At 36.6% G+C, this 21,323-nt stretch overlaps 1 protein-coding gene across 4 annotated transcripts in view; it reads left to right on the forward strand.

The window, feature by feature from the left end:
• LOC110449643 (F-box/LRR-repeat protein 7-like) overlaps nucleotides 1–21,323 on the forward strand; it is a 74,306-nt gene that overhangs the window by 40,792 nt on the left and 12,191 nt on the right. The window contains exon 1 of one of the 4 annotated variants that reach the window (XM_021496630.1): nucleotides 19,158–19,504. The exons of the other annotated variants lie outside the window; for them this stretch is intronic. Coding sequence (XP_021352305.1) covers nucleotides 19,447–19,504 — 58 coding nt within the window. The 5' untranslated portion in view covers nucleotides 19,158–19,446. Of the gene's footprint in view, nucleotides 1–19,157; nucleotides 19,505–21,323 lie in introns of those variants that run through there. 4 annotated transcript variants of the gene reach the window in all.

The raw sequence follows: 21,323 nt of genomic DNA on the forward strand, positions 1-21,323 counted from the left end.
AATATAGTGTTATTATCCCCCTGAATTATATCAGTATTTCAGTTGAAACCTAGTTTTTAGATGTTCAGTTTTTTCTCTCTCCAAAATAGTTATTATTTATTTTCACGTGTAAGGTGACGACGTTTCGGAAAGTTCAGTTATCTATATGTGAAACAGATATTCACGCAATTGGAATGCGCTCTTGTCCATTCGGTCAGAAAACTTCCTTGCAAAAAAAAAAAAAGCCCGAAGATTTAATCTGCGTTTTAAACAACGATATACAGATTCGCATTCAAGGAAGACAAATTCTGACTAAAATCGGTGTACAAAATCTTATTGATATTTTTTTCAAGCGTTCTCTGCATTCAAGACATTGTAAGCGTACCTTTGGGTGTTTGTTTTAATTACCTGACTGGCATGTCAATTAAGGTAATAATTTCGGTGTCAGTGTAATTGATTTGCACACGAGCCTAAGGCGATTACAATCCAGGTAATTAAATTTCTGTTTGAGTTCAAGTTGACATTCAGGTCTGCATAACGACTAATTATAAATTACGCTATTTTAAACTGTCACTTGTCTTAAGTCTGCACTCATTTCTTGTCTGTACCTATCAGCTATATGTCAGCCTTTGTCCTTGACGTCAACACGAAACACACATGTCTAAAACTGTCGTGTAAGCCGTAAAAAATGTCACGAAATTAATTACATTGTTGTCTTAATTTAACACCTGTGTCATAAGTTCTATACAAAGATCTAACTAAATAAACATTCGTTAAAACAGCGTGACTCCTGACACCACACGGCTTGTTTACGTTACCGTTAAAGTTTTATCTATGTTAATTAAAACTTAATTAACAGCATATATTAAGATTCTATTCACTATTTTGTTCACTTTATAAATGGATCTGTGGTATTTTTTTGTCTTAAACAGTATTTAATTAAACCTATTGGATTACAAAATATAAAACAAATTGCTAAAATTCGGTTGTCATCGCATACCTTGAATATTGAAACGGGTAGATTTCATGGTTTAGAGAGAAAAGATAGATTTTGTATATATTGTAACACTGGTGATATTGAAGACGAATATCCTTTTATTAGTAGATGTGGTCATTATACTGATTTAAGAAACCGTTTCATTAAAAAATATTATCATAAAAAAACTTGTATGGCATTTGTTTTTTAGATTTGATGACAACAAGAAATAATAAAGAAATTTCTAATTTTGCCAAATATCTGAACCAATGTCAAAAAAGATGATGCAATACTGTTTTAGATTAAAGGAATCACTCTCTACATTTTCTTTGTGATATTATCGTGTATGTAAGGTCGGAAGGTTGTATTCTCTGTACTCTCATATATATATATATATGGGCTGTATACTTTGCACTGTATATACGCACTGTACTGATAAACCGCAAGGTTTAAGGTAAAATAAGAATGAATGAATTCACTGAAAAGACAAATGACAAATTATTTTTGCTTTCAAACTTAATCTATAAGTTAAATACAAAATACGTGTCCAATGTGACTAGCTGACGTGGAAGAAAACGATCGTATTTCTGCCATTTCTGCAAGTCATTTATATATATACAAACATTAGTAATACGTAATTTGATGGTTTTGTTTTTCCCTGTATGTTTTTTATGCACGCGACATCTAACCTACACCAAACTAAAGTCTGAGGGTGAAATATAAAACTTGACTCTGCCCATACTCTGTTTCAACGTAATGGGATAGTTTTACATCGTTCAGTGTTGAGAGTGCACCGAACAAATTAAACAAGTATATAAGTAAGATGTTTTTTATCGACCCGTGTTCAGAATGAAACACGTGACAATTATTGTAACGATATTTTTCACACGTACTTATTATATTATTTTGTAAAATAGGGTTGTTTATTATTAATGAATGTAGAGTTCTCTTATAGTTTTTGCAAAATGATAAAGAGTGAAATATATCATCTCTACGTATATATATATACGGGGTAGTCACTCAACGGTGAAATTATAGATGAATTGCGAACATTATTTCCAGCTGTTTGTAGTTTGATAGACCGTCATACACAGATAGTTGATTTCTATGAAAGGAAATGTTGAGTACATATAATTCAGTATGCCCTCAGTACTTCCAGGGAAAATGATAAATGTTTTATACGTAAAATAAAGTTTATGAACTGTATAACAAGCGTTTAGCTCTGATAGATTCCGCGGTTATCAATAGGGTCCCAGGATTCGTCTGATTGTACAAAGCAGAAGCACATCTTTTATTTAGCGATCAGTCCACATTTAACGCCTGTTTATGGACTTGACTGGAGTAAACCTTGAGCTGATCTTAACCCTCTCGGGATGTTTTGAAAACCAACAATTTCTGGAAGCTTGTAATCTCCTAGACTTTACATGCAGATACGACAGGTTGTTTGAAAGTTGGCGGAGGTAGGAATGCATTTATTGTAATATGTTTAAAAGCCAACAGGTCACAGACCTCAAATATATGTGTCATTAATCGTACGTAACTATTATGTATCATAAACTTGAATATGACCTAGAAAAAATATTCCTTGGTAAATTCTGGTACCATTTTAATACAATCGTACCTTTCACCATAAAATCACATAGGGAACCTAAAGAAATATCTATAAATTGCCACTTATTGGAAGTCATTGGGAATCGGGAAAATCCATTACCACAAGAGTATTGATTAATCAGTTAATCACGTGGCTTTTTTGTATACAACTACAAGCTATCACATAGAGGATATTTAAACTTTATCATATCACCAATTGTCCCCTTGCCTGGCAACACCTCACGTTTGGCCTTAATGTTGAGCGTTCGCCATGGTGAGGAAGGCAATGGGTTCTTTCCCCAGCCTGGAACATACCAAAGTCCTTACAAATAGTAGTTGTTATTCCCTGCTTAACGTTTAGCATTAAGGGGAATGGCAACAACTGGTTCACCCATTGTCAGTATAATGTGACCGGGCAGAATGCTGTGCTGGGTTCCTTCGGCATGGTATTTCAGTGAGATAGCACTATACAGCCGGCATCAGATCCGCGCTAGCACAAGGAGGCAATCACACCAACATACCCTATCTCCTGCATATACACACAATCACACATACACAACACAAATGGAGGCACGTCCTTAAATGACCTTAGCTGTTAAACAAAATCAAACCAAACCAAACCCATCCAAATCCGTATCAAATCCGAGACTCATATATCGGACTGAGGGACAGGAGGCCCGAGGGCTGATATGGGTCGAGGGTTGAGACGGAATAGGATATTTCAAAATGATCATTAGGTAGCCCTTTTATCATTAGCAATAACAATATATCACACAGAATTATATTTCATTAGCTGAACTATTATCACTTTCTACCGTTAATAAAACACAATGCACAGAATAGCAAATAGAGGTGGATATCATGCATTGTGTAAGCTACCATTTTGAGGTGTAGGGTAGAAGGATATGACGCGTGCCTTTGGTTTGTCCGGGATATGGCCTATGCATAGCTAACAGTATCACACACGTATATATGATAGTTGACGGTTTCCCGTTGGAAATCATGGGTGTTTTTCATTCGTATGTACAAAATATTATGTATTTTCACTCGTCTTTTGTCATCACTTTGGCGTCATATTTACCATCAAATATCTTCCTTGTTGAAACTCATTTGTTAAAAGCGACTGTGACTTTGTGTGTATAAACTTTGGTCAACCCGTTTTTAAACTTTCTCAACAGTACATAAGATTTTGTCAAAGTACCATAAAATTGATCAAGAGCTTAAGCAAGTTGAATTCAAATATGTTGGTTTAAACTTTGTTTATTCACACTTATGTAAATTTGTTACCTGGACAACTATGTTTATAGTCGGTCACCAGAAATGACCATTTATCATAGGCTGTTCAACAAGATAGTAAAACAGTTAACTACCCTTTTCATATTATATTATAACAACAATCAGGAACCGTCGGCACTTGCCGTTTACGGAAAGTGCCGACGGTTCCCGATTGATATAACTTTTCAACAAGTGGGATTTCACTTTATATATTCACTTTCACTTTATATATTTCATGAACCGCGTCTGAAATTACTAACTGCCCCTACCACACCCATCTCCACTCAGCCCTACCCTTGTAAGTCATTATTGATTTTAATTATTAAGGATGCATGGTCAGCATTCGCGAGTTGGTCGAAAATCTCTTATCCTGATTGGCCCTATATATAGGTACCATATAGACGGCGTACTGAGGTGTTTGTAGAATCGTACCAGATCATTATAGACCGCGCGGCATGGTACTACAATGTACGATATAATTACTGTAATTTTCCATAATTTCTTAAGTAACCATACCCTGGTTAGTTTTTGTCGACTTAAATATCTGTGTATCCCGATCTATCGTTTCACTATAATTGGATAACAAGCCAGAATACTATATATTTTTTTTTTAATTCTAAAAACATCCCCAATTATCACATCAAACTTTAAAATGCACGTTTGGTCACGACGTTACTGTGGTCGATTTTTAAATGAAGTTAACGCATAGGTTGATACACAGAAAATAAGTTTGACTGATTTCATCCTTACATGTGTATTTATGTTCATAATTATACCAATGACAATAAAAAATTCAGCCTTCCACTCGGACCACCGGGGTGGGACCAGGGTTCAATACCCGAAACGTCAAAGCAAGAATATTCAGAGAAAGCATTTTCTCGTGCCTTTCCAACTCAGATAATTAAGAGGAGTATAAAACGATATGGGTGGAGGCTACAGTGTTTATGCTGTGTAGCACCCAAGTTAAATGGTATTGTGGATACAAGATGATATTGGAAGCAAGGTCCCACTGTAAAACAAAACCCTGAGAAACCTCCACACACACTCGCGCACACACACACACACACCTGCAAGAACACATGTGGATATATTAGCAAGGTGCCACAGGACCGGTAGTTATAGCGCCCAATAAAATAGCTCCTGAAAAATCTTGAAATTTAAATGGTTTTTGTATATATTGTGTATCTATAGGTATTGCAAAGCGCCTTAGAACGGCGGTTTCTAGCTGGATAGGACGCTTAAAGAAAGTCGTTACATATATATAAATAATAATATACAGTTGTTTCGGGTGTCAGGAGTAGTGACTTGTGTCATGTCCCCCTGGTACCCGACACCTTCTCAATAACGATATGACTTGTCAATCACTACATCACATCATACAATTGAGATGTAGTCTCGTGTTTACCGAGCTTAGCGGGCCGATTTAACGAGATTTGACGAGAATGTGTCGGTGTTGACATTTACTCTATGCTGTGTACTTACCCCGCGTTATGTATACAGCAGACTTTTCACTTCTGTATAGTAAAGTTTTAATGGACTTTGTAGTTCAGCCATAAGTCTTTAATGGGGGAGATTTTCACATTCAAATACGAAATCTGAAAAATATCAATGTTAGCCATGCAATTTCCGGCGGAGTCGATGGCCGGGTTATGTTGTGTATATGGTACCATTATTACGACAACAGTTTCGGCATTCTTGTTGGTAGTCCGAAACTACCGTGTACCGAGTTTACGTCTGGGATTGTGTAGACAAACACTCTCTAGAAATAAGATATTGTACTGCTTTGTGAATTGTAGAACAAGAGTAGAGCGATGCGTGTAGGAACGATATAAAACTTTGTCAGGCAGCCATTTTGTTCGTGTTTTTTAACGCTTTTTTTGTAGAAGTAGTTTTGATGTTTTTTCTCTCTTTTCTTTAATAAACTAAACAAGTGCTCTCGGGACACGAAGACGGTGGTACGGATGTAGAAACTCTGTAATTGTTCCGCTTTTGAACCAAATAGTCAATGTAGGACGAGTAAGAACTATTTGCAGACGAAATGCATCTGAGTTATACATGCATCAGTGTTTGCCTCAAAACGTTTTGAAAGTATAAGATATAAGTGACACATGCTTATTTATATTCTAAAATTTGCTCCCTGCAAAAATGTATAGAGGATAATTTGATATGATGAAAAATGTATGAAGGATAATTTGATATAATGTAATAATTTAATACAATGAAAAAAGTATAAAGGATAATTTAATATAATGAAAAATGTATAAAGGATAATTTGATATAATGTAATAATTTAATATAATGAAAAATGTATAAATGATAATTTGATATAATGAAAAAAGTATAAAGGATAATTTAATATACTGAAAAATGTATTAAGGATAATTTGATATAATGAAAAAAGTATAAAGGATAATTTAATATAGTGAAAAATGTATAAAGGATAATTTATTATACTGAAAAATGTAGAAAGGATAATTTAATATACTGAAAAATGTATAAAGGATAATTTAATATAATGAAAAAGTATATAGGATAATTTAATATAGTGAAAAATGTATAAAGGATAATTTATTATACTGAAAAATGTAGAAAGGATAATTTAATATACTGAAAAATGTATTAAGGATAATTTGATATAATGAAAAAAGTATAAAGGATAATTTAATATACTCAAAAATGTATTAAGGATAATTTGATATAATGAAAAAAGTATAAAGGATAATTTAATATAATGAAAAAGTATATAGGATAATTTAATATAGTGAAAAATGTATAAAGGATAATTTGATATAATGTAATAATTTAATATAATGAAAAATGTATAAAGGATAATTTAATATACTGAAAAAATGTATAAAGGATAATTTGATATAATGTAATAATTTAATATAATGAAAAATGTATAAAGGATAATTTGATATAATGTAATAATTTAATATAATGAAAAATGTATAAAGGATAATTTGATATAATGTAATAATTTAATATAATGAAAAAAGTATAAAGGATAATTTAATATAATGAAAAAGTATAAAGGATAATTTAATATAGTGAAAAATGTATAAAGGATAATTTGATATAATGTAATAATTTAATATAATGAAAAAAGTATAAAGGATAATTTAATATAATGTAAAAAGTGTAAAGGATAATTTAATATAATGAAAAAAGTATAAAAGATAATTTAATATAATGAAAAAAGTATAAAGGATAATTTAATATAATGAAGGCCTACACCAAAGGAAACATAAATCCTATCATGGTCAATTAATATCAAACATCGCATGGCCTCTCTCTCTCAAAAATAAACACGTACAGGTGGGCTGACTATGATGCTAGATGAACTAACTAAAATGTGAAAAAATCCTGTATTCAATAGAATCATTTACTGGCTTTTCCTTTTTAATATAAATATATAAATCAAATGTGTAAATTATATATGATATGACGGAGTAAGCCAGGTGTTCGCCGACAATGTGTTTCTATTGGTGTTTATACACCATTCACGTGACTTTCTGATTTTTTAATAGAACTAATTCTTTGTCAACAACAACTCTTTGCTTAAAGGACTTTATATAGTTATCCATGTACTAAAACAGCCCTTTATCAGAACATCTGTGACGTGCATGTTCGAATTCCAGTGTCGACTATAATTATGTTTAGTGTATCCACGTTAATACACATTTCATTTTTATGCAGATTTTTTTGGGGCCAAAAATATCAACTTCGTGTGGATTAAATGGTTTATGTAAACTTAAACACTTGATTCGCCGATTCGACGTGTAAATTAAAAAATATCCTCGATTCTAACGCTACACACTGAATCTGATATATCTGTTGTTGAGATTGTGAACGACGCTTTCAACCGATTTTTATGAGCAATAATTCATCACATCCCCGGAAACTATAACCAAACATTCGTACGAAGCGACCAAAGTGGAACCCTATAAGACTCGTTCTTATTTCTCTTTCCTGTGGTCTTCTTCATCTTTGGAGACATCGCAGAAACTAGGACCGTTTTCGTTTAAGAGGTTGAACCGGTCGGGCCACAATTGTTCGTTTATTAAATAAGGTCGGACCTAGTAATCTGATGCCATATACATTCAGGGGAGCCTTGACAAAGCCTTGCAAGGCCTGCATAAACATTTTTGAGGTCCGCCAGGATTTATACCCGAAATTGTAACATTTTAAAAAGGGACAAAGCGGTTGTTCCGCATAAACGAACAGGCCCCAGAATTGTTCTGCCACCGTCGTTGTAATATTTGCGATATTGGAATTCCTATTATTTCATCTCTCCAACTTACATCGCAAATTCTCTGTTTTCGTCATTGTCTCGCGATACGATCATCTGTATCTATATCTGCGATCGACTGTTGTGAGAACTTGGTAAAAAACCCACAATAAAAATAAATAAATTAAACTGTTCACACTATTGTGAAAAATTTCTTCACGATGATATACAAATATATTCTACACTATATTAGAACATACACGTTTCTAAATGTTCATCAATTTCTCTGAAGCCCTGTACACGGTGAACCTAAGTTATTGAATTGAATTCGTTAAAGATTTATCACAAGTCTGATGAATGACTGAGTTTTACCAGTTATGACTATTGTCAGTTTGAATGCCAGAAAGCCTGGCCGAGTTGTGACTAGTTATTTAAAATAAGCATATTACAGCGTCGTTCATTTTATTACATATGTTCCAATGACAAATTGATAAATGGATCAGCAAACAATATCGTACCAAAGTTCAGAATAACAATGGCGGACAATTTAAAGGGAAACGATTTAAGTTATCTGTGTTGGTAATCTTACATTACTGGGTCTCGCGCTTGCGTCGAACATGTATGAAGAGCGAACATTCTAACGATTGTTAAGCAACCTGACGTAGAGTTATCTCCCTTCGCCATTGCTACAACATTCCTAGTCTCGCTTTCTCCATATTCTCGCTTTCGAGTCTTTGCACGATCAATGTCTCTAGAGCGAAAGTCTGGAGAAAGTGAGACTACAACATTCCAGGTCTGTGCCACCACTAACTTCTGTTTACGAGTGTTCTCTCTCCGTCCTGGTAATTCACTCTTAGTTTGACACACAACTGACTTTCGTCTCAAGAGTTATCTCTGTTCTTGCTGTTTTCCCTTTCCATACTTGTGGCGCCAATAACTTCCGTTACCCAGAAATCCCTATCCATCTTTTAACTAATAGACTGGTTTCCGACGACACTGACTTTCGTCTTGGAGTGACAGTGGCGGATCCAGAGGTTTTTTTGGGGGCTTCAGGAAACCCTCCACACCCTGAGAGTTTTCTTTAAAAATCATGTATTTTCACCATTTTCATCTATTCTGTGATCTTCCCTTTTCCAGGTTACAACGTTTTAGGCACCGCTTACTTCTGTCCCATCACGTAAGCTAGAAATGTCAGTAAGGGTGTATAATGGTCGGTTTGATGTTGTATACACGTTATTTATATCAAACTTTAATGTAGTTACGTCATTTCAATCAAAGATTGAGATCGACACACTGAAGTCTTAGTATTTTTATGGGACGTGGGAAAACATGTCGGTTTGGGTCACGTGACCTGCCTGTTCAAGTCACTATTGACTTATCGTTTCCGGAAATTGCCAAATAAAAAGTCTTTCACAAAAACTCAATGTATTAGAGATGTATTAGAGAGGTTTTCCGCTCTCAGATGTTCTTTTATGGGGCGACCTTTGGCATTTTAGCGTCCCGAGTGACAAACAGGGAATCATTAGAATTTCTTTCGACGCTTCAAGACTGTAATTATCTTGAAATGCTTTCTGCCTATCTCAACGACTCGCCTCTTTCATCTACTAGAACGTAATTAGAAACTGGTTATGAAGTTTATACCTAACAATTCCTTCCAGGTAAGTTGTTTTTTTAGACATGACAGGTGTAAATAGCACACCTGTATAACTGGCTGACTAACGGGAACGTGTGTGTAATAGAAAGATCTAATCGGAGACATCGATACCTTTTATAGATATTGGAACGATCAGAGTAAATCAATAGATCAAATATACTTTGTACATCGTAATGAAATCGATTTTCTGCTTGTGGCATGTCATATTTTCATGTATTGTTGAAATAAGATATCTTAATTTGCTACGTGGAACAAGATATCTCAATTTTATGTATTTGAACAAAACATCTTAAAAATGTATATCTAGCGATTCGATATATCAGACGTATCACCAGACGTTATGGACAACTGTACCGAGAAAGGTGACTTTACACAGATATAAACTATGAATAGATATAAATTCTGAATGTTGGATTGGCGCGCAATCTCATATTAGGTCATGACAACTGACAGGATATGGAGTTTATTACGTCAACACGTGACATGCCTGAACCAATGAGACTGCGCCATTGAAGATAATGAGTTTTACTGTTAAATGTATACGATGTACGTATGTGTTGCTGAGTCATTGGGGGGTCAGTCTCACTTCATGTGTTTCTACACAAACACGGATAAGCGCTGCTAGTTCTACGAAATTCTGTTAGTCTCCGTGCTTGTATAATTATGTACCTATTACATTATTTACCGGAGAAAAATGTAATGTAACTCTAACTCAACGTTGTCTACAAACCATAATGATGCATTAACGATAGTTTATGATGCTATAATTGTTCATAAACTAGCCATTTATTTCGACTTGAACACATCCGGAGCGTCGTGTTCTGTACAGGTCTGCTGTCTGACTTGCGGCGTCTCTCAGCAAAGCTGGTCACAATTGCATGAATTTTAGTTGTATGCCCTCATATTTGAGAATTGCGACACTGGAGGCAGTATAACGGCTGCTACTGAGGGGAAGGTACGGGGGTTGGTCTGGGGCGGGCATGGTAACTGTAATATTTCAATAACGTATACGTATGGACAAGTCTACACAATGCAGTATCGTAAAACTTGATACATTTTACGGGATGATGATGGTTATATAGACTAGCTACATCGCTATAATAACACCGGCAATGTGAATTACTGGTAACACGACCCTCTAAATCTGACGTAATGGCTAGAAATACGAAGACCTGTTATTTCTCACATGGTGTCATTGGAGTTTTATTGTAGTCTGGCCCGTTCGACTAGTTGACATATGTCTCGGGGTTTTTCCTGTTCGACCGGTTGTCTCGGAGTTAAACGGTTTATTCTCAGTTTTTCATTTTTGACTAGGTGAAGTTTTCTCGGAGTGTTCCTAAGCGAAATAGTTGACACTTATTTTGAAGTTTTTCCTGTTTGACTAGATTTTTATCTAACTTGATCAAAGATATAAAACTGGACACAATGAACACTAAATATGCAATGATTTCACTAATCGTTGTTAAGAATGACTGCTTTTTCTCCCTTTTTCTATTTTCCATTCCAATTCATCTATGCTATAGAATTAACTCCCTTGTTTGCAATCCCTCAATATGTTTGGGAGGTTTAGGTTATGTGGTTGGGTTCCCGGAAGGTGTTAAGTTAAGAAGCGGTTCTCAACAAATGTGTAAGTCTCGTCCAGTTTATATTGTGGTTCCAGCTACCATTGTGTGATATGATACGTAGCGCAAAGGAAGTATCAGACAGATTGCGGTCGATGTCGTCCCTTACACTCGCAAACATCTCTTATAAAGGCTAAAACCAATAATCTTGGCTAAATTTTCATATTTAAGCCGTTTTTTCGCTATGCGTAGTCTCAGTTTTGGATTGTAAGATTACAGTTGAAACTAGAATTTACGGAACCTTTTTATATTAGGATAACGGTTTTTACAGTACACTTTTTATAATAGCTGTTCATGCGTGTATGTTAACCCTTTCTTGAGTAAAGATCATGTATAAATTTTGCCTACATTTTCAGTTTTTGCTGCTGACAGAGACGAAAACCGCAAATCGGGGTATATATTGCGGTTGTCTAGTTATCATGGATAAGTTTGTAAGATAAACTGAAAAATTCCACAAGTCAGCCCATCGTAACCAATCGACATATTTCATTTTGACATTGAGTCATGTGCACCCTTAGCAGACGATCGTATCTTTTAAAAAAATGAATCCATAATTTTATTTTCATACCTCTCCTAAAATATGCAAACATTATGATCGTGATATGGGGCATGCAACGTTTAATTACTCCATCAATCTGCGTGAAAGAGATGTTTGTATGCGTTGGGGGACACCATAATACTGTATATACACCATACCTTAATATTATTTTTACCTAATTCATTTTTATGTGATACCGGTAATGTGGCAGGTATTGACAACATTTCCAAAGCCCACATAAAAGACAGTCCTAAGATTATAATTTCAAACTTAATTGTGTGTTTTTTTTTAATTCACAACGTCTTATTTCACAGGTAACGTAATACAGCTTCATTTACGACCAACGACGTTCTCGTTCTTTACTATACGGGTATACAGATAATATGTCTTTTGAAACCTAACTTACGGGTCCGAGGTAATAATAAATCTCAAGCTACCGGGTATCTACCAGACAGTGTTGTACAATACGGACGATGTAAAACGACTCGTATATCCATTTAAATTGAAGAAATGGAACATACATGTACAACAAACCTCGTTCTCAGCTTTCTCAGAAATGGCGTCTGATATCAACGTGAGGATATCCTTACAGTTTAATTTGTACAATAAATAGGGACTGGTTCACGATGATTTTGCGAAAAAATACAAAGAACGCAGTGGCTGGTACTCTCAGTTCAGATACTGGGATATCGTTTGCAACGGTACGCTGTCAATGTGACTATAAGTCCCGAAAAAAACCAAAGTTGCTCTCTGCTAATTGATGGCTACAAGTCCTGGGGGACAGTTTGCTGACAGTGTGCCTATATGTCCTTGGTAACGCTAGCTTACAATGTTGCTATAAGTTCAAGGGAACGGTTGTTATCTGTCAATATATGACTACAAGTCCTGGGGGACAGTTTGCTGACAGTGTGCCTATATGTCCTTAGTAACGCTAGCTTACAATGTTGCTATAAGTTCAAGGGAACGCTTGTTATCAGTCAATATATGACTACAAGTCCTGGGGGACAGTTTGCTGACAGTGTGCAAATATGTCCTTGGTAACGCTAGCTTACGATGTTGCTATAAGTTCAAGGGAACGCTTGTTATCTGTCAATATATGACTACAAGTCCTAGGGAACAGTTTGCTGACAGTGTGGCTATATGTCAATGAAGTTATGTCCAAGAGAACGCTTGCTATCTGCCAATGTGGTTATAAGTCCAAGGGAATGCTTGTTTAATGTCGATATTAATGTAGCTATGTCCCAGAGAACGCTTGCTATCTGCGAATGCATCTGTTAGTCCGTTGGAACGTTAGCTGACATAAATGCTGTAAGTCCCGGGAAACGCTCGTCATTTGCCAATGTGGCTATAGTCTTGAAGACAGTTGGTTGTCAATGTTGCTATAGGTTCTTGGGAAGGTTGGGTAACTGGTAATGTTGCTTTAAGTCCTTGGGAAGGTTGGGTAAATGGTAATGTTGCTTTAAGTCATTGGGAAGGTTGGGCCTGTGGTAATATTACTTTAAGTCCTTGTGGAGGTGGGGTAACTGGTAATCTTGCTTTAAGTCATTGGGAAGGTTGGGCCTGTGGTAATATTACTTTAAGTCCTTGTGGAGGTGGGGTAACTGGTAATCTTGCTTTAAGTCATTGGGAAGGTTGGGAAACTGGTAATATTACTTTAAGTCCTTGGGAAGGATGGGTAACTGGTAATGTTGCTTTAAGTCATTGGGAAGGTTGGGTAACTGGTAATATTACTTTAAGTCCTTGTGAAGGATGGGTAACTGGTAATATTGCTTTAAGTCCTTTGGAAGGATGGGTAACTGGTAATGTTGCTTTAAGTCCTTGGGAAGGTTGGGTAACTGGTAATATTACTTTAAGTCCTTGTGAAGGATGGGAAACTGGTAATATTGCTTTAAGTCCTTGGGAAGGTTTGGTAACTGGTAATCTTGCTTTAAGTCATTGGGAAGGTTGGGAAACTGATAATATTTCTTTAAGTCCTTGTGAAGGATGGGAAACTGGTAATATTGCTTTAAGTCCTTTGGAAGGATGGGTAACTGGTAATGGTGCTTTAAGTCCTTGGGAAGGTTTGGTAACTGGTAATCTTGCTTTAAGTCATTGGGAAGGTTGGGTAACTGGTAATATTACTATAAGTTCTTGGGAAGGATGGGTAACTGGTTATGTTGCTTTAAGTCCTTGGGAAGGTTGGGTAACTGGTAATATTACTTTAAGTCCTTGTGAAGGATGGGTAACTGGTAATATTGCTTTAAGTCCTTGGGAAGGTTTGGTAACTGGTAATGTTGCTTTAAGTCCTTGGGAAGGTTGGGTAACTGGTAATATTACTATAAGTTCTTGGGAAGGATGGGTAACTGGTAATGTTGCTTTAAGTCCTTGGGAAGGTTGGGTAACTGGTAATATTGCTTTAAGTCCTGGGGAAGGATGGGTAACTGGTAATGTTGCTTTAAGTCCTTGGGAAGGTTGGGTAACTGGTAATGTTGCTTTAAGTCATGGGGAAGTTTGGGTAACTGGTAATGTTGCTTTAAGTCCTGGGGAAGGTTGGGTAACTGGTAATGTTGCTTTAAGTCCTTGGGAAGGATGGATAACTGGTAATGTTGCTTTAAGTCCTTGGGAAGGTTGGGTAAATGGTAATGCTGCTTTAAGTCCTTGGGAAGGTTGGGTAACTGGGAATGTTGCTTTAAGTCCTTGGGAAGGTTGGGTAACTGGTAATGTTGCTTTAAGTCCTTGTGAAGGATGGGGAACTGGTAATGTTGCTTTAAGTCCTTGGGAAGGATGGATAACTGGTAATGTTGCTTTAAGTCCTTGGGAAGGTTGGGTAACTGTTAATGTTGCTCTAAGTTTTGCTTGGAATTCTAATTTGCTGTCGGCGTGGTAATGGGCCAAGGAGATGCTAGTAAGCTATCATTTCAGCTTAAATTTAGGACCATAGTTTATAAAACGGTTGTAAGCTAACAACACGTTATTGAAATAAATATTCAAAGTCTGTCAGTATAAGAGAGATTATTTCGTATGCAGTAGATAAATATCGCTCAGCAGGCAACATTTCACAGATACAGAAAAAAGTAAACAGAAGGATCTTGGCACAGCGTGTTGTGTGTTTGGCCGATGCGTTAGTTACAAAGGAATGCGACAAGGCGCCCCATTCGAGTCGCCACGATTGGAAGTTTTCAACTGTGTGTACCCATGTGTTTGACAGGTGTGGATAAATTATTGAATATTTGTACTAACAGACACGGATGTTTGATAACTTTTGTGGAATTTCTTTTGTCGATTTAGGAAGAGTGCACAGCTAAGCAGTGTTGTAGTCTTGAAATCGTCTACAAAATTTCATTCGAAATATCACTTTTTTTTTGTCGCTGAGATAAAACTAATATTTAATTATCGTTTTTAATCGCTGAGGTGGGTTGGGATACATTAAATAAAAATACGTCAATTACGAATAGATACAGCTTTCCGTTCGTAAATACCACGACACAAACTCGTATTCTGTTCTACTGAATAAATGAAGGATCATGTACATTGTGTAAACTCTGTAAAAATTTATTTGACCTATGGTCAACCTTATTATTTCAAATTTACTAATATTGATCTTTAACCATCCTTTAACTAACCTTTTCATTTGGATAGTTTTTACTGAGCATTGAAACTTCATTTACGCAATGAACTTACCCCTGAACAATTGAAATAGATCAGAATCATTCAAGAGCACGCATATTGTTAAGCTTAAGAAATGAGATATCTTTACGATATATGTCCTGTCCTGTGAAACAAGGTTCATAAGAGAAAATAGACAATGCGATTGGGGACATGTTATGTTGACGTTAACATTTGTACGTACCAAGACGAGGCTGTCACCTAGTGTGACATACTTCCTTAACATTACTTTTTGGTTTTGTTTTATTGTGTTTAACGTCCTATTAACAGTTAAAATAATTAAAGGACGTGCCGCCATGTGTGTAATGTATGCGTGCGTGCGTGTGTGTATGTGTGTGTGCAGGAGACAGGATATGTTGGTCTGCGTACCTCCTTGTGATAGCGCGGATCTTATGCCGACTTTATAGTGCTATCTCACTGAAATGCCATGCCAAAGGCACCCAGCACAGCATTCCGCCCGGTCACATTATACTGGCAACGGGTGAACCAGTTGTTGCCATCCATCTAAATGCCGAACGTTAAGCAGGGAATGACAACTGCCATTTTTAAGGACTTTGGTATGTCCCGGCCTTCGGGACAGAACCCATTGCCTTCCTCACCTGGGCAACCGCTGAACATTAAAGCCAGAAGTGAGGTGTTGCCAAGCAAGGTGCTAGGAAATAAAAGGTAGTTAGAAATAGAAAGAATGATAAAGATCCCCAAATATTTATTTTGGTCTCTTTTGTGTCCCAAAATAGAGTGCACAAAACCAAGTCCCCAATTATGCAGGGGAGAGGGGGGGGGGGGGGGCACTTTAGTCGCCTCCTACGATACATGCCGGGGGTAACAGCAGGTGTATTTTTTTCCTCGGTCCCCCACCTGCAGGGGGCTACCTTAATTGCTCGTGATTTCTTGTTGCGCACTAAAGGAAGGCTGTCTTTGGACTGAACACGCGTCATTGCTTGTTACATAACTCCTGTTTATGCCGGCATGGTTCTCACTAACATTAACGGAATTCAAAAGACCACAATTCTTGATCACGATACAAACTTTTGAAATATTTAAAACAAACTCCCCTGAGTAACATGTCTACCTCCTCAGTGTTTTGATACGTTTACTTGCTGGAGGTGTTAGGTTAACGGAGAATGACGTTATTTTGTGACGTACACGTACAAGATATAGGTGTTATTATTGATTATCACCGTCAAGGCCATTGACACATGCATGCTGTGGTATTTACGTAAAACAGTCACACTTCCTCAATTACAATTGATTTTGAAATAGTTTAGATAGACAGCGCTCGACGTTTGACTCGCAGTACTGAGTTCGGGTCAACTGATCGCTGTAACATTGGTTCTAGATAAGCTCTTAGCAAGGAAGTTAATACCTGGTTTTACGAAATGGCGGAAAACTGACGATAATCTTGGTTTTAGATCTTCAGGGGAAATTATTTGTCTCGCGTGTTGATTGGTTGAGCATGGTTTTACGTCACTGTACCGGCTGTATCCATGTCCCCGGATAATAAGGCCAAAATGATAAATATAAGTATTGAACTGCTTTCAGTTGGCATATATAGGCAATATGAATGTCTATGTATGCCAACTTAAAGCAATTCAATGATTAAATGAACGTTTCATGGATATATTTCATACACACATGGCGTCGTGAAAACATCTGAACACAAAATGACATCTGGCATATGTTAACGCAAAAAAAAGAAGTGTTATGCGTTATAAAAAATGTAAAACTCCATTCGGCTAGCCCGTCCCCAATGCACCCCTAACTATACGCCAACGGCCAACCAACAATCTGAAATAGACTACAACCGATCTGACCGGTAGCTATCCGTAAATAATTTTCTAATGCATTTAAAACCCAAGTTATAGTTTTTGCCAAACAGATTATCTTTATTTTCTATAAAGCGTTGTACCAAGAACTGGTCCACCGCTAGGCCTACACATACAACATTAAAAAAAAATCTACAGTGTTTTATGGCATTATAAACCGTCACATTGTAATATCTTTTCAAGACGAAATTTGCTATAACTTTTGAAAGATAATCGTACATTAGGTTGCTGATTTGTTTTGGAGTAGCGACATTTATTCACCTTGTGTGGGTGTTGGTTTGTATGCGGATCTTTTAATGGCCGAGAATCGTCCAACTTTCATCCGTCAAGGAATTTAGTACCGTTATCAATGACGGGGTTCAAAGTTATACATTCCTTGGGGGTCGCTCTGTGTCGACAAAGCAGCTAATATGGCGTAAGAATTTATTCACTTGGCGTTTCTTGTGATGTGTCTTCTTATACACTTCGACATAACTATATCTGTAAATACTACCGATTGAGTCCGGTTCACGCTCCGACTGGCTGCCTTATTATGTATATTTATTTATGAGATCATTCTTATATCAAGGCATGGTATGTGGCCAATGAAATATTTGGAACTTCAAACGCTAATCCTTCAATTCATAATTCATACCGATCTCTGTCGTATATATAGTAGCACGGGTCATCGTTTTGGAGTTGGTTGTCTGTTTAGGTTTTACGCCCCGTCACAGCTTAAGTCACATGACGACAAGCGATTTTCAAATAGATGTTGCTGAGTACAGTCCAGAACCAGAACGACGGTCGTTTTTACGTTGTTTGATGGGGAGGGGGGTCGTACCCTCTCCGTCATGACAAAATCGACTTGACTTGACTAAAGTTATATGACGAAGTTTGTTCTCAAGATGACCGATTCTCCTGGGTTTTACGCTGGTTTTTTTTTAAAGTTTGTCTATAGGTGGGTGTACATCTCCGTCTAAGTTAAGTCACATGACAGAGACCGTTATAGAGATTGTTGATTTTATCGTTGCTTGTTTTTATTTTGAAGTTGTTGTATGGGAATTACGTCTCAGTTCGAAGATCATACATGTACAACGACGACAGCATATATTTTTTTATAAATAGAGTAAAATGTACGTAAACAGAAATGCCATTTCTGATGATAAGTCGTCCTCTTTCTAACTATGAACGACTGTCGTTATAGAAGCTTGGTTCGACATGGACGGACTGAGACCGTGGACCAATAAGTTACAGATGTTCCTCGCTCTCAGATCATGAATAGTTGAGCGTAACCTCAGAAATTTCGAAGATCCAGCAAAATGTATCTGTATCTGAATAATCAGTCAATACTAAGACTTACCAATTACCAGATTAAAATGAACTGTCTTGCAAATTATAAGTCTAAAGGCTAACTCGATTCATCGCCCCCATGAACTACACCATCAACTTTAAGCTCTGTCAGAAACAAGTTGTGAGGTCAGGTTTCAAAATCAGTTCACTTGTTGGACGGGTTGTATTAACGAGTGACAAGAAATATTACACACAAATCGCGTTTTCTATTATTCGGACAATTAAAGCCGAACAAGTCAATAATTTTAAACACAGAAATAATTTCAAAGGGTAAGTATTGTGTTGAATTATAATTGCCCAGGCAACTAATGACATACAAAGACTATTTATAGCCGCTCTTTATCTCTTGTTTGATAAAAGAAAGAATTCCAGACTTGGAGCCAAATTCGTGCTGCTTTGAAAAGAAAAGGCATTTTGGTTAATTCACCGGCGGAAGTTATTTAAGCGTCATTTGTTGTCAGGGCAGGTGAATGAAAAGTAAAGCGGCTTCACCGATACACAGAAAAATATTGACATTCCTGATAATGGGTGTAGGCTAGCGCCCTATTGTAGCGACTCTGTGACTGGTCGACATAACTAAGGTCAATATCTCTCTATTTACCGGCTGTTTAAAAATAGAAACTTGTATTTGAATAGGATAGGTTCTCGAATCGCGAGTAAGTTAATTGGAATGTAAGGACATCTGAGGTTACATTTGTACAGTTAACCAGACGGACGCTAGCACGCTACCTGAACGGCACGCGCGCTACTAGTATACTTGACAATTGACCATTGGTCAGCAATGAAGGACATGGCGGAAACTCAACCGTTGTACATAGGAGACCTTATCAGACATCACGGTAAGCTTTGTCTTCTGTTTATTTTCAGACGACATGTATATATTTGGCCAATTAATTTCTTGAAATATTCGAATAACTCAGGGTTTTTTGTCTAGAAATATTACATAAAAGTTATTATTTTCGTCATCGTTTTGATGTACATTTTGTATATCATATCATCGATTTTGTCTAAATTATCAGTCCATGCCCCGGACTTAAAAACGTTTCTTAACTCAATGAAATTCCATAGCTTAACATTTTCCTTTAACTATTTACGGCAGGGCATTTTCTGATAAGGACCTGCTGGATTGTGAAACTGTTTGGGACCTGAAACGACTTAAACACTTGTACCTACTATTGTTTATATTTAATTTCTATTCGATTAATTAATTATCATTACGTATTAATAGATACAAATGTCATCATTTGTCAGTGTTGTCCGGTGTGACGTCACTTCCAGCTTGAGTGGCATGTTAATGAGAACATCTAATTTGTATAATATAACTAGATAAGATCTCTCGGCTATTTATCTTAGCCTGACCACACGAAGACCAAGAGTCTACACTTTCTGTGGGTAAACATCGCGGTTATTTTGGTAAGATTCGGATAATACAGTCTAAAGCGATCCTCACTAAGGGAATCAGGTGAAGTGTATGATCTGTATCCTTCACAGAATAACGACGGAATGTACTATAACTATGTCCTGGGGTCAATACATGTAAAATAGACATTTCATTTCTGTCGACACACATGTTGATTTCATGTTTTGTCGAGTTTTAGTGGAGGTGCCGTTTAAATTGGAAGGAACATTGAAATTATGATTTAACAAATATACACGAATTATGGCAGTGCGTTTGAGGACGGTAGTGGGATAGGTTGAAATATTTCCGACAGAACAGTGGCGACAACAAATCTATTGTTACAGTAAACAAAACCGCCATTATTAACATCATGTTGAGTGAGAGAGAGAGAGAGAGAGAGAGGGGGGGTATTCTATTGTTGGTCAAAATGTTTATCGTCATGGTTTGGATAATTTGACCGAAATAAACAACATATGTCATACACCGAGCGTCATTAGTCACCCACCAAATATTGACCCCTCATACTGACCAGTGTCAGTGACGGACTAGTGACACAAGTACTTCAAGCCGTGTCACTGACCAAAATATTGACCAACCTGTTAGGAAGTAATGGAGTTGTCATTCTAAGCCTGTATTCAACATACGAACATTAACATCAGAGGGGTTATCTTCCATTTGATGTCGATGATTTATTTAATAAAAATATTTCGATTTTACTTTGTCTGTAGGAGTTCACCTGCGATTCTGTTTCTTTGTAGTGACTTTATCAGGAGAACAACCTCCGTTTATATGACCTATGTATTGTGATGTGATTTATATTGGGGTAATAAGTCTACAAATATTGACTTCGGACCTTGGTCAGTCTTTATTGTCGGTTATTCATCAAACGCTGTCAGGTGCCTGGCATGTTTTCGTGTTTGGCCGCCAGTTTTATTAACCCCGCTAATATGTGTATTGACCGGCGCCCAGTTTATCTGTTTATTATAATAACGCATCGAGAGATTGGACAAGTTACATATATTAACTCGTAGTTCTCTCCGTTAGGCACGTTATCGATATAAAACAAAATATATTTGTTTCTTACAGACATACATGTGCAAATCATATTAATGTTACTCAAAATGTCGTTTGGTAATCATGTGGCTTAATGAACTGCACTGTTTCGTCGTTTATGGCATGTAAACGGGAAATACAGCTGTTTGTTTCCCATACATCATGGCACTGACGCCAAAGCCACGTGCACGCCATCTATCGGACAT

This window comes from Mizuhopecten yessoensis, unplaced genomic scaffold (genome assembly GCF_002113885.1).
Source record: "Mizuhopecten yessoensis strain PY_sf001 unplaced genomic scaffold, ASM211388v2 scaffold4743, whole genome shotgun sequence".
In the NCBI taxonomy this organism is placed as follows: domain Eukaryota; kingdom Metazoa; phylum Mollusca; class Bivalvia; order Pectinida; family Pectinidae; genus Mizuhopecten; species Mizuhopecten yessoensis.